Here is a 12377-nt window from a genome sequence, read left to right on the forward strand (position 1 = left end):
GCGTCACTCTAGCCGTTTCTGTTCGCTTGTCCTTTCGAACCGGCCACCACTCCTTGCCTCCCCTATATGTGGTTGAGCCACTTGGGCCAATTTTTCTAGAGCTAGATCTCTTACAACAACCAACTGCAATCTCCATCACCTCGATTTCACGCTATCCCAGCACGATATACACAGTATCACCAGCCACCACGCCGACCAGCAAACCGCCTCAGTGACCTTCGATGCCTGGCATAGTCCCGCCACCACCGGCTACTCAGCAGAGTGCCGTGAGTCTCTCAGGAAATGAGAAGATGGGCGCAAGGCCTATGCGGAGTCTCCCCAACCGATCTCCTCGTGCCACTCCCGCATGGGAAGGTCCTTGCAGAGCGCAACGACACCGTGATTACTACTTTGACGATGGAAACATAGTTATACGTGTACGTCACTTGGCCTGACGTAGACATTTCGCACTGACATTGTTGATAGGTAGAGGACACGCTGTACAAGCTACATCGGTCGCTCTTGGAGAGACATTCGCCAGTTTTCCGAGAGTTGTTCACAGTCCCGCAGCCTGAGGGTTCGACAGAGGGACTTGCCGAGGACAATCCCATAATCTTGTCCGGCATCGAAGCCATCGACTTTACGCGACTCCTGTGGCTCCTCTACCCACCGTCAGTAACTCATCATTAGCATCCTTTCGCATTGCTTACCCTCAATACCTTCAGAGTGCTCGCAACCTGCCCCATAACCACTGTCGACGAGTGGATGTCCATCTTCGAGCAGGCGGACCGCTGGCAAGTAGACTACCTCCGCGAGTTCGCTCTTGCGCGATTGCGGTCTTCGTACATCCCACCGATTCGCAAGATCCTCTTCTGGACTCGCTACAATCTACCGCCCAACGAGCTCATTCCGACCTACATGGAGATAATCTCACGGAAACAACCGTTGACCCTCCAGGAAGCGGAAGAGGCCGGTCTACCCATGTTCGTCAAGATCGGCCAGGCGAGAGAGCTGGTGCACGAGGAGGGCGCGTGCCAGTTTTGCAAAGGCGGATTCAGCGTGAAGGGAGACAAAGCACTTGGTGCCATTGTCCAGAGAGTGTTTGGCCTGCCTCTTCCTGATCCTTCTACGCCAGCGTAGCAGGTTCCAACAGCCGTAACCAGCGCATGAATACCACGTACTCTACTATATACCTTGAGATGATCCTTTACATACTAGTTCCACAACATACAGTACACGCTCCTTACATATATTGTTCCGCTCGACTAACGTCTACTCGAATTACTTACTATACAGCCCTCTCATCGGATACGTTACTCAGGCTGACCTCCGATGATAATCTTCGTTCTATCTGGATTGGGCCTGCTACACCAAATTCAATCTCAAGCAACGGGTGCTATAGTTGAGTGAACGCAGAGGGAGAGACACGTAGCATACGAATGTTGTGGTTGTATGTCATTTTGTCCTAGTGTGGTTTTCGGCTATGACTCTAATTGCCATATATAGGTAGAAGCGCTTCAACCTCGTGGCGGCCATGCACTTCGAATCACTACGACGACCCTTCCTTCATTCTCTCCACTCATCTGGCTGCCCAAGGTCTCTTCCATGTCTCGTCGGAACGATTACAACACACTACCTACGGGTGAGCAATCCCTCCAGGATGACGAGGTGATCAGCGCCACTGGCGAAGGAGACGAGGAGATGGAAGACGCCGTCGAACAGGAGGAGGGCTACAGTACGTATACACGCTCCTAATCACCCTCATTATCGCTCTAACCTGCAGCATCCATCCTCTCTGTCCGTGTCTTGTACTGCTTTACGCGAACTATCTGTGAACTTGCGCGTGTTGACTAGGCTCCTCGACCCCTACTTCGACCTTGACATGGATCAGCTGGTTTTGCTCGCTCCCAGGACACGAGTACTTCTGCGAGGTCGCGGAAGAGTTCATTGAGGACGACTTCAACCTCACTGGATTGAACGTGATGGTTCCATTCTGGAAGGAGGCGATGGAGATGGTTCTGGATATGGAGCCAGGTACGACGAATCAGCCACTGGTTCCTCCCGCATATCTGTAACATATATCGTTGCAGATGAGGATACATCCAAAATACCCGACGTATCAATTGTGGAAGCATCTGCTGAACTACTGTACGGGCTCTGCCATCAGCGTTTCATCCTGACGAGAGCAGGATTGCAAGCGATGGTGAGTCTTCAGTATCATATACCCTCTCTTTACAGTCCGTGGACGCGTTTCTTCTCAGGTTGACAAGTACGAGGCTGGCGTTTTTGGCTCCTGCCCCCGTGTGTATTGCAACGGTTGCAACGTCGTCCCGTGCGGACGTTCCGATCTCCCCGGAATGGACACCGTCAAGCTCTTCTGCCCGAACTGTAACGATATCTATACCCCACCGAGCAGCAGGTTCCAGGGCGTCGATGGTACGTGCAACACACGATAAACGATAATACCCACGCCGGCCAACTAAGATGTGTCTTCTAGGCGCGTTCTTTGGAACGACATTCGCACACCTCTTCTTCCAGAGCTACCGAGAGCTCGCTCCTGCGCCCTTCTGGAACCCTGCGTCGCCTTCTTCAACATCCCCGCGCTCGTCAGCTAGCTCATCTTCCAACCAACCAGCGTTTGTCAACCCGAACCCTTACGGCGGGCAGAAGCGCGCTGCAGGGAAGGTGTACGTTTCAAAAATCTACGGGTTCCGCGTCAGCGAGAGGGCGAAGAGTGGCCCGCGAATGCTATGGATGAGGCTTCGTCCAGTAAATGCTGATGAACTCGATCTGGTTGACTGGCGAGGGCGCTGGATTGACGATGACGACCACTACGACGATGATGAGGAGCCAATAGACGAAGACCGGCCGATGGAGGACTTTGACCCCGTAAGTTGGTCTTCGAGGTACACTACTAGCGCCCACTCACGGACCACTTCACAGGATGCTCAAGATGATGACGATGAAGAGGAAGAGGAGGAAGAGGAGGAAGCGAACGACTCGATGGTGAAGGGACGAAGCGTGTCGAACTCCTTCCATGACCCCGCGTTGCGGTCGCCAACACCGACGAACCCTCCGGATTCGCCGGCGTCTACTGCACCCCCACAAACACCTCGCGATGATGCGGCTGCCAAGTGCGCCGTCGTTTCGCCACCTCCATCTGGCGGGAAGTTGCGCGTTGTGCGCCAGTGGATCCCCAGGGGTGCCAGTGCTAGAGCGCAGGTTTGCTGATTGGACCGCATATTGACTTATTATATCCTCACTTACTGAACCCTGTACGCCGATTGTCCGCGTTTCTTCCTTCCTCGTGGTCGCTACGTAGAGCATTTCCGACTGCCAAGAATCAGTACACTACTCTGTACTAGATAACATCATGTCCACGTCTAAATGGTTCGTGGGAACATCTCGTCCCGATTGAGCGTGTAACTGTATAGCAGTGCCAGCCACCCATCTAGTGTCACGTGTGACACGACTGTACTGCACCGTCTGCGACAGCCCATACAGCAACCAGCAGCCTCAAGACTTCAAGAAAATGGCCCGCAGCAGTGAGTGTTCACGCAGAACGACCTGTTGAGTGTTGCTGATGATCCTTGTATGTTTTTATCGTACGTGAACCCACCAGACCTTCGTCACGGTCTTAACAAGGGCCACCCCACGACCCCCATCGCTAAGACCGTCCGCCCGAGCCAGCGGAAGGGCATCCAGTCTGCGCGCACCAAGTTCGTGCGCTCTGTTGTCCGGGAGGTCGTTGGTTTCTCCCCTTACGAGCGTCGGGTTATGGAGTTGTTGAGGAACTCGAAGGTACGTCCCTTCTCAATTTACTCCCTGCACGGAGATTCAATGGTGTCCCGACTCGCTTGTAGGATAAGAAGGCGAGGAAGCTGACGAAGAAGCGGGTGAGTACCAGCCTATGCTCGGGTCGGGGTCGTCAGTATACTTATGCACTCATTTTACGCGTTCTAGCTGGGCACGCTCCTCCGCTCCAAGCGCAAGCTCGAGGAGCTCAGCACCATCATCCAGGAGAGCAGGAGAGCGCACTAAAAGCACGGAGAGCAGGGCAGACCACTTCTTACATCACCCGCTCCGTAACACCACGCTGCGCTATGCCGGGGCAGATTGGGCTCGTCGACTTCATGATGCTATGCCATTCGTTGTAACTCTATGCGATACTATACAATGCCGGACCCCATGCGCGCATCCCCTCGTCCGCAGCGTCTCACAGGTCCATGCTGCGATCTCCTTGAGGACATCCGATCGGTGCCCGGTCTCGGGGACTGCTGTTTCGACGTTGTTCTGTGGTATGCAGATGACACCGATGGCAGATGCACTGGCCGTCTGACTCGCGTGCGACCGTCTGCGACTGACATACATGACAGACCGACCGAAGCCGGACTTGTAGAGTGCTCAGTAATCGATTCTCAGTCAGCGGCATACATTCTTCTATCCTCGTGGTTACTAACCCGACCAGGACGGCTGTGCCGAATCAGGACGCAGTCGTTCGTTCATCAGCCGGGTATGTCGCCACGAAGGGAACCATGTTCACTGACAATACTGCAATCCACGACGGTCGCCGTTCCGCGCTGATGGAGGCCAGCTATGACGAGCATCGGATGCGATCGGAGAGGATGGTTTCGGAGGCTGGTGTTTCGCAAGCGTGCCGAGGGCGCACGCCGCAGACATGGACCGGCTTCTCGGTTGATTGAAACACTTGGACAGCTGGGAAGCTCGGACGACTGCTGGCCCATGGAGGGCCCAACGAGAAGAAAAGGCTCTCAGCAGTCTGCAGATGACGAGGAGGCGCAAAGGTCGGGAACGGGCTGGGCTGGGCTGTCGGAAAGGCTGGGGAGGGAGCCGGCTGGTGAGCAAGAGCGAGGACGTAAGCATGTACGCTCGCCGGGACGGGCCGAGGGAGGACTGCCCAAATGGTGATGCCGCTTAGAGGGCAGAACAGAAAATCAAAGAAGCCGTCGACAGCGGGCGCTCATATGTATTTCAGCCCAGTCAGCCTCGCGCCCGGCGACCTCCCCTCCTCTGCTTTCTGGCCATGTCCGCCTCCCTCTGTCCGCCCGCTCCTCCGCCCAACAGACATCGCGCGTCCTCCACCAATGTCCGCCCCCCGTTGACCCTTGCCACCCTCGGTCGCCGCCGCTCCTCCTCACTCGTAGCCGTCCCCCCGACGCCCTCAGACCCGTGCTCGTCCATGCCTCCGACGCCGCGTACGTCCACCGACGTCCCGGTTCTCTCCCTCCACATCCCTCCACCCAGGGAGAAGCCCGCGCCACAGTCCCAGCTCGCATCCATACTCTCCAGGTGGTCCCATTCCCTCCACCTGTCGTCCGACCAGAGTTTTCCGTCAACACCGTCCACTCACAGTCGTGCGAGCACGGATGATTCGTCAATCCTTCCCATGTCTGCGTCCCCAACCCGTGCATACTTTGGGGACTCCATCTTCTCGGAGAAGCCGCAGCCCAAGGCGAAGGGCAAGCTGTGGGAAGGTCATCCATCAGTACGTGTTCTCTCGTGTCGTTCGCGTGATCGCGCTCTCATTCGCTTCCCCTACGCGTCGCCCAATTTCCATAGGTGCATTCCCCGGTGCTTTTCGTGCTCATTCTCTTCCCATTGTCGACTGCGCTTGTTGTCCTATCCATGTCAACGCTTCCCATCACCATGTCTTGGCCGCGGACTCTCCCCGATCTTGCCCAGCTCGGAAGAGAGCTCCATGGCTACACACAGAGCGGATTACTGTCCAACGCTCATGTCGTAGGTGTCATCTCCGTGGTCACCATCTGGATGCACAGTTGGTCAATACCTGGGAGCGTGTTAGCTGTAAGTGCATTCTGCTGCTGCTATGCGTTCATTGCTGACACCGCCTGTGTCACATAGAACGTGCTGTCAGGAGCACTCTTCCCTCCGGCTCTCGCAGTCGTTCTCCTCACGTTACTAACGACGTTGGGGTCGCTGTCAGCAAGTATGCTGGCTGCTCCTCTCGGGCCGTTCCTGACCCACCTCATGCCGCGCCCTCTCGCGATGACGCGCTCTGTGCTGGAAGGAGACGACTCGAAAGCCGACGGTTCTGCGGCATGGGTGCGCCTGTCGATTCTCCGGCTTATTGGAATCGTTCCATGGTCGGGAATCAACATCGCGTGCGGTGTCTGTGGAGTTGCAGTGTGGGATTGCTTCCTCGGTGCCTTGATTGGGTCACTCCCGTGGACGGCCGTGACCTGCCAAATCGGAGACATTCTCCAAACCTTGGCCACCAACCCACGGCCGACGTCGCAGTCGGTGCAGTCCATCCTGACGTCACCGGAGATTGTCACCAAGCTTGCCCTCCTGTCCTTCCTCTCGCTCGCGCCTATTCTCGGAAGGAACCAACTCCGTGCCTGGCTCTCCCAGAAGACGCCAGTGGAGGAGCCCGCCGCCACAGCAGAGGAGCGCGCGACGCGGTGGGCGTGGGTCAAGGAGTGGAGGACCCGCATTCGTTCCTCATCACGGTCGCGAACCCGGTCGGCAGACCAGAGGGAATTGGAGACGCTCGTCCGGGAGAAGGAGAGCCTTCCGCTTTGACATGGCCGTCGATCTCCTATCTCCCCGGTTCATGCCTTCCCCTCGCCGTCCTTCTCCGACGACAGTCTACTCTATTCTGTCGTCGCGGTCCAAGACATCCTCTCGTCCCTGCTTTCCTGCATATAGATCTGCGCCACGCACCGCATCGCATCGGGCTACCCACGGCATGCTCACGACTCGACCTAATGACGACTCTACCCTAATGACATACTAGACGACACACCACTGCTTTCCTCGAGGTCTGGACCTTACACCGCACACAGCTACCGAGCAACGGCAGTGCGGCCGCTGCCACCTGCGTCATCGTCCCCCCCACGCATTCGCATTCGCATCTGCTCTTTCCTATCCGTCCCCGCTCGCGGTACCTGCTACCATACATTCCCCAGCATTGTCTTACAGATATCCTAATTCGCCCGCACAGTGCTCCTCCTTGGTGTTATATTTATACGGCCATGACACTGCTCCGCTTGCGCTGCACTACTGCCCTCACATTCCACCAGGCCCGAGCCCCGCCACTAGGCGTCTCGTCCGTCCTTTCCTGCCACCTTCCCATTCGTTTGCATACTATTCCTTTTGCTTGTCCTTATTCTTTCATATTGCGTTGACACTATGCATATTCAGTGTTGTTTTCATGAGTTGTTTGTTTCTTGATTGCTCGGCTTGCCCCTACGTTCGCGTCGGTACATATTCCTTTAGTCACCTGTCCATGCATCTTCGGGAAGAGGCAGAAAAGACCTGGACGAGGTTCTGGTTGCACGGGTTCGGCGGCCGTTTCTGTAGTGAACTCGACTTGTAGTATACTGGACCCGTTGCACCATGTTTGTCGAGAAGTAAATGAATAAACTCTAAAAACCGAATACCATGCGAAGGTTGTGCGGACCAACGGTCTGTCTCCAGGGAAACATTAATGGAAGTCAATTGAGCAAGCAAAGTTGCGGAAGAGAAGCATCGTAGTGTACAGACCCAAGAGTATCATCACAAATCGTATCTACATGTAGACTGTCTACTGACATGACCCGCCCCGATCGAAGGCCCGATGATCACAGCGAGAAGAACCTGGCTCACCAGCCAGCTCAGCGAGACGTATATCCACGCGCGCCAGCCATCGAGCGCATCGACTTCGGCGGCGAAGGTGCTGACGGTGGTCAGGCAGCCGCAATACCCGTCCGAGAGCCCGCGCAGCACCCCGCACGCGTTCGCGCTGAGCGGGCCAGGGTCCTGGATGGTCTGCAGGACCTGGAAGGTGCCGAGGAGCGCGGTGCCCAGGGTGTTTGCGGCGAAGGTGCCGAGCGGGAAGAGCTTGAGGCGGGGGTTGAGGAAGACGGAGAGGAGGTAGCGCGAGAGCGTGCCCGGGAAGGAGAAGAGCAGCGCGGCGGTCACTTCGTGGCGGTAGCGCGCGGGGAGCTCGAAGTATGCGGGGTAGGCTGCGGCGTAGATGAGGACGCCGAGCGCGGAGAGGGCATAGCGTATGGGTCGGGAAGGTGTGCGGAGGATGGGAAGCGAAGGTCCTACTACGGCGGCGAGGTGGGCACCAAAAGAGACGGCGGATAGGGAGATGGCTAGGGTGAAGATGGTCTTGCCGATGCCGTCTATCGCCTGTGGGCACGAAGAGCTTCAGTTCGCGGTGCAGCATGCGTAAGGGTCTTGGGCAACTTACATCTCGGAACCAATCGCGGTGGGAGGCTGTGCCGTTGATCCACGACTCGAAGATGTCGAGCTGCCACCCCGAGAACGTGGTTAACGAACCGCAAAATCCGGTGGTTATCGCGGTGTACAGGGGCCCATAGCTGAGAGAAGCATTGATATGTTCATTCATTGGTAGAATATGTATGCGACATAGCTACTCACAACTGACCAAAGGGCTCCTTCACACCTAGCGCGAAGCCCATAATCAAGCACCCAGCACCCTGGGCCCAAGCCAGGGGGAATATGCTCTGCCCATCATACGTCGTGATCGCTTGCAGACCCAACCGCACGAGTACGCCAAAGATCGACGCAGGCATGAGCAGAGCAAGTACCGGGAACGAGAGCGGCCGGTACGTCTTGGAAGGAGGGATTTTCTCTGCCTCGCTCGGGGGTCGGTCGATCGACGCTAGCTCCTCTGCATCCAGCACCGACGTATGGCGGGCGAGCACGGAGCCGACATCGCTACGGCCTCGATGCAGGCTCCTGCCACTTCTTCTCGAACTCGCACTACGACGTGCGGGCGCAGGCGGCGGGATCTGGCCATATTCAGAGACGGTGCGGCTCGAGTCCTTGTCTGTGCTCTTGCTGCCGGAATCAGGGGTGAGTGCGTACGCGCCAGCAGCCATGTCGCGAATTTCGCCTAAAGGCACCGTCGCACGTTAGAGTTGGGCGCAGCCTGCAGCTGGCAGCAGCAGAAGTGGTGCGCGGAGGGAGAGGACATGATGAGATTATGCAAACTTCGGGAGCCCTGCCGCGACTCCGACGCCCACTCACGCGCACAGCCGCCGGCGACCAAAATAGCTTCTCGCTCACTTATGTACTCGAGCTCGTCCAGACCGTAGACGCATGCTCAGGCTAGTGAGTATCAAGCCAACTCGATCTGTGTCTGGGCCTCCATACATTCGTACCATCTGGCGGACGTGCCGAGTCCGTTTCAGTACACGCTGACGTCGAACCGTTGGTTTCAGAGATCTCATTAACCGACTACTAGCGGCTTGTCACGGTATACCGACGAGTGCGAACAGACCACTGGCCACGCACTTGATGGAGACAAAACTCATCACTGCGGCGGTTGCCCTGTTGCTTGGTGCTCTATTCACTCTTCTCTTGAGCTACACAATGCTGTTCTCAAAGAAATGGGATCCTAAGGGCAAGGTGCGTCCCTCTGGTGCTCCGTTACCCGCAACTCGATTAGCTGAGGTTATCGCAGCATTGCCTCGTAACTGGCGGGTCGTCCGGTGCTGGTCGTGCTCTTGCGGTGGAGTTGGCCAAAGCGGGCGCGCATGTCTCCATCGTAGCTCGCAACCCGGAGCGGTTACAGAAGGCGCTGGAAGAGGTGGAGGTGGGTATTGCTCGTCCTCTTTGTTAGGTGCATCTCATGAACGTCCGTTGCATAGAAAGCGCGAAAGACCCCTGAGCAGGTCTTCCGTTGCTACTCCTTCGCCGTCAACACCGAGAGCGGCTCTGTCGCCGCTATTGAGGCTGCGAGTGAGCCCTTTGGCGGACGCTGTCCGGACGCGTTCTTCCTCTGCGCGGGCGCATCACGGCCCGGATTCTTCATCGAGCAGAGCGAAGCGTCCCTCAAGCAAGGCATGGAGCAGACGTACTATGCACAAGCCTTCACTGCCTTGGTGCGTTCCTGAGTGCACTTCTCCATTACGTATCATCCTCACATAGCTGCTCGGCAGGCGGCAACTAAAGCCATGGTGAAGCAAGGCATTAAAGGCAAGGTCGTCTTCTGCTCGTCCATCCTCGGCTACTTCTCCATGGTTGGCTACTCGACGTACTCTCCTGGAAAGTTCGCGCTGCGAGGTGCGTGCATGTGCGCTTCGCGTCCCTGCTTTGCAGCCAAGCTGACAGCGGTGCAGGCCTCGCGGAAACGCTGCAGTCGGAGTTTATGCTGTACGGCATCGAAGTCCATCTCGCTATGCCCGGCACGATGTACACGAAAGGATATGAAGAGGAGAACGTCGGCAAGCCGAAGATTACGCTCAAGCTTGAGGAAACGGACGAGGGCGCTACGCCTGAACACGTCGCGGGTGTCATCCTGAAAGGTGCGTCGTGGCCCACCGCCGCCGATATGAGATGTTGCTGATCCGCTGGCAGGTGTAAGGAACGGTAAGTTCCACATCACTGTGGATTTCATCGGGAACGTCTTCCGGGCATCTTCTGCGGGAGCCTCTGAGCGGAACAGCTATGCTCTTGATTGGATTCATGGCTTGATTGGCTATGTGAGTGTGGTCCGAGCTTCCCTATGTTCCGGTGACGTTGATGCGCGACGGTGTAGATTGCCCTGCCCATATGGCGAAAATCAGTGGATACAGCAGTCGTCGGGCATCGCGCAGAACACCAGGAATATCTGCGTGAACGAGGGTTCCTCTCTGTATAACCTTAGACTAATACTAGCCTGTTAATACCGCATATAGCATACCGCCGTAGCAGTCTTTGCACCAATGATCACATACACCCTGCACATTGATTGCTCGATGGAGCTGGCTGCTCGGGTCACACGCAGATTGCGTCGGAATATAAACGGTGCATTGACGTGTGGATGGATGTTCGGAGGTGCGAAGCTTGTAATCTACCAAGCGTCCGAAGAACGCGTACGAAACTACAAGCATTATAACCTCCGCCTTCTCGGATCGCTCTTGGTCCTGCCATTTAGCAACTCGACGTCTGGGAGCGTGTAGGTTGCCTGGGTAGTAAAGGGACCGACATGTAAGATGGAGGAACGCGTGCGGCGACATCACGCTCAAAAACTGGACAGTTCAGGGCAGGGCGGCTGGCACTGCCGCCGGAGCGCGCACTCGGGCCCGAGAGGTCCGGCAAGCGAACATACGCGTATGTCGAGAGCAATTTCGTTTCGTCGCGCCGACCCGCGTTGTACTCCCGGCACGCCGCCGTGAGTCCTCTATCTCGATGGCCTCCTGCCCCTGAGCCCATCTAGCTCCGCGCTGCTCTTGCTCGGCCGCCCAGACTATGAACCCCGCCGCCTTCTTGCTCTGAGCCGCCACCTCCTTCGCTGCAGTCCTCCTTCCGCTCTTTCACCCGCTTGCCTTCCCTCTACCCTACATCTATCTGCACACCCCCTCCTCCTGCCAGCCGCACGCTCGTTCTTTCTTTCCGCACCATGTCCTGCCTTCGCGATCGCAGACCCACCACCGCCCTCCCGTGGTTCTACTGGGTCATATTCGGGCTTTATGAGCCCGCTCTCTCCATCTCTGGCTTCCTCGGTGCGCTCTTTGACCCCAAGAAGGTACGTCTCCCCCGCACTCTGTCCCCGCTGTCCCACCGACAAACCTCGCCGCGCTCCGCAGGCACACGATGCCCAGGCTCCCTGGCCGTCCGGGAGCGCACCCCCAGGCCCGCTATCTCGCGCAACCCAAGTCACCATGCTGCAGCTCGCCCACGTCGTCGGCCTGCTCGGCCTCATCAACTTCTTCGTGCTCGGGGCCGCACGCAAATACCTCTTCGCGCACCCCGTGCTGCAGGAGAAGATCGTCTGCGCACTCCTTACTCCCCTCCTCATTGCGGACGTTGTGCACATCAGCATCACCTGGTGGGCCCTGGGCGAGAGCCGATGGCATATCTGGGACTGGAGTGGGCTGCTGTGGATCACGTTCTTGACGGGCTTCAGCCTGCTCGTGCCAAGGATAGCGTGGCACCTCGGCATTGGGAGATTCGTCGATAGACGTGACGGGCAGGCGTGCAGGAAGGCATAGGCCGTGAGGGGGCGGAAAGCCGGTTCGGACTTCACTAACGTGGTATTATAATGCGATATTTAGTGTACGTTACAATGCTCGGTATACCTACCATACGGACGCTTTCGGACATCTTGCAAGCATCGGGCGTAGCATTTTAGGGCAATCTGCAGATAGACTCGGGTCAGCAAAGTATTCTTGGGTTATTTGGTTGCAATGTAGAAGAGCATCGCCCGTCATATTAGATCAAGACACAATCACAGAAAACCAATTTGTCCCTTCAGGAACGTAACACATGGCTTCCTCACATACCACGTTGTAGTCATTCGGGCGATACAAGCAAATGCTGCGACGCAGTTGAGGGATGAAACACTCACCCAACCCAGATGCAGTAGTGTCGCGTCCGCCCATTCCCAACCTCCGACCACTTCCGGACCCCGTGGTCGG

General features: G+C 56.9%; 7 protein-coding genes across 7 annotated transcripts; 6 read left to right on the plus strand and 1 right to left on the minus strand.

Moving 5' to 3' along the window:
• Positions 1 to 290: 290 nt before the first annotated feature.
• L226DRAFT_453036 (uncharacterized protein) lies at positions 291 to 1119 on the plus strand (the record flags this gene model as incomplete). Its single annotated transcript, XM_067675106.1, has 3 exons — positions 291 to 416; positions 466 to 650; positions 705 to 1119. 3 exons carry the CDS (start codon positions 291 to 293, stop codon positions 1117 to 1119), a joined length of 726 nt encoding a protein of 241 aa, XP_067541721.1.
• A 420-nt stretch (positions 1120 to 1539) lies between these two features.
• On the plus strand, positions 1540 to 3424 carry L226DRAFT_529593 (uncharacterized protein). Its single transcript, XM_067679648.1, has 6 exons — positions 1540 to 1714; positions 1834 to 2013; positions 2070 to 2182; positions 2241 to 2415; positions 2477 to 2868; positions 2923 to 3424. Exons 1-6 carry the CDS (start codon positions 1585 to 1587, stop codon positions 3208 to 3210), a joined length of 1278 nt encoding a protein of 425 aa, XP_067541722.1. The 5' UTR covers positions 1540 to 1584; the 3' UTR covers positions 3211 to 3424.
• A 149-nt stretch (positions 3425 to 3573) lies between these two features.
• On the plus strand, positions 3574 to 4331 carry L226DRAFT_549830 (60S ribosomal protein eL36; the record flags this gene model as incomplete). The annotated part of the gene is made up of 3 exons (XM_067682710.1): positions 3574 to 3780; positions 3843 to 3875; positions 3943 to 4331. 3 exons carry the CDS (start codon positions 3574 to 3576, stop codon positions 4018 to 4020), a joined length of 318 nt encoding a protein of 105 aa, XP_067541723.1. The 3' UTR covers positions 4021 to 4331.
• Positions 4332 to 5023: 692 nt separating this feature from the next.
• Positions 5024 to 6543, plus strand: L226DRAFT_453447 (uncharacterized protein; the record flags this gene model as incomplete). Its single annotated transcript, XM_067675126.1, has 3 exons — positions 5024 to 5485; positions 5560 to 5805; positions 5863 to 6543. 3 exons carry the CDS (start codon positions 5024 to 5026, stop codon positions 6541 to 6543), a joined length of 1389 nt encoding a protein of 462 aa, XP_067541724.1.
• Positions 6544 to 7356: 813 nt separating this feature from the next.
• Positions 7357 to 8888, minus strand: L226DRAFT_477493 (uncharacterized protein). The gene is made up of 3 exons (XM_067676751.1): positions 8392 to 8888; positions 8201 to 8330; positions 7357 to 8139 (listed from the first exon to the last, which is right to left on the minus strand). Exons 1-3 carry the CDS (start codon positions 8853 to 8855, stop codon positions 7519 to 7521), a joined length of 1215 nt encoding a protein of 404 aa, XP_067541725.1. The 5' UTR covers positions 8856 to 8888; the 3' UTR covers positions 7357 to 7518.
• A 460-nt stretch (positions 8889 to 9348) lies between these two features.
• Positions 9349 to 10618, plus strand: L226DRAFT_542368 (oxidoreductase; the record flags this gene model as incomplete). The annotated part of the gene is made up of 7 exons (XM_067682121.1): positions 9349 to 9384; positions 9440 to 9571; positions 9627 to 9860; positions 9918 to 10041; positions 10098 to 10283; positions 10336 to 10460; positions 10517 to 10618. 7 exons carry the CDS (start codon positions 9349 to 9351, stop codon positions 10616 to 10618), a joined length of 939 nt encoding a protein of 312 aa, XP_067541726.1.
• Positions 10619 to 11076: 458 nt separating this feature from the next.
• Positions 11077 to 12238, plus strand: L226DRAFT_529597 (uncharacterized protein). The gene is made up of 2 exons (XM_067679649.1): positions 11077 to 11485; positions 11547 to 12238. The coding sequence occupies exons 1-2, from the start codon at positions 11360 to 11362 to the stop codon at positions 11949 to 11951; spliced, it is 531 nt and encodes a 176-aa protein (XP_067541727.1). The 5' UTR covers positions 11077 to 11359; the 3' UTR covers positions 11952 to 12238.
• Positions 12239 to 12377: the final 139 nt, after the last annotated feature.

Source organism: Lentinus tigrinus (genome assembly GCF_003813185.1).
Source record: "Lentinus tigrinus ALCF2SS1-7 unplaced genomic scaffold L226scaffold_2, whole genome shotgun sequence".
Lineage (NCBI taxonomy): Eukaryota > Fungi > Basidiomycota > Agaricomycetes > Polyporales > Polyporaceae > Lentinus > Lentinus tigrinus.

What these genes read in the sequence shown, in the direction of transcription:
- L226DRAFT_529597 (XM_067679649.1), top strand. Translation starts at nt 11,360, where the DNA reads ATGTCCTGCCTTCGCGATCGCAGACCCACCACCGCCCTCCCGTGGTTC. An exon ending in CGCTCTTTGACCCCAAGAAG is followed by an intron (nt 11,486 to 11,546) that starts GTACGTCTCCCC and finishes CGCGCTCCGCAG; the next exon opens with GCACACGATGCCCAGGCTCC.
- L226DRAFT_477493 (XM_067676751.1), bottom strand. Translation starts at nt 8,855, where the DNA reads ATGGCTGCTGGCGCGTACGCACTCACCCCTGATTCCGGCAGCAAGAGC. An exon ending in AAGGAGCCCTTTGGTCAGTT is followed by an intron (nt 8,331 to 8,391) that starts GTGAGTAGCTAT and finishes TGCTTCTCTCAG; the next exon opens with CTATGGGCCCCTGTACACCG. An exon ending in ACCGCGATTGGTTCCGAGAT is followed by an intron (nt 8,140 to 8,200) that starts GTAAGTTGCCCA and finishes TCGTGCCCACAG; the next exon opens with GCGATAGACGGCATCGGCAA.
- L226DRAFT_529593 (XM_067679648.1), top strand. Translation starts at nt 1,585, where the DNA reads ATGTCTCGTCGGAACGATTACAACACACTACCTACGGGTGAGCAATCC. An exon ending in GGTTCTGGATATGGAGCCAG is followed by an intron (nt 2,014 to 2,069) that starts GTACGACGAATC and finishes ATATCGTTGCAG; the next exon opens with ATGAGGATACATCCAAAATA. An exon ending in GAGCAGGATTGCAAGCGATG is followed by an intron (nt 2,183 to 2,240) that starts GTGAGTCTTCAG and finishes GTTTCTTCTCAG; the next exon opens with GTTGACAAGTACGAGGCTGG.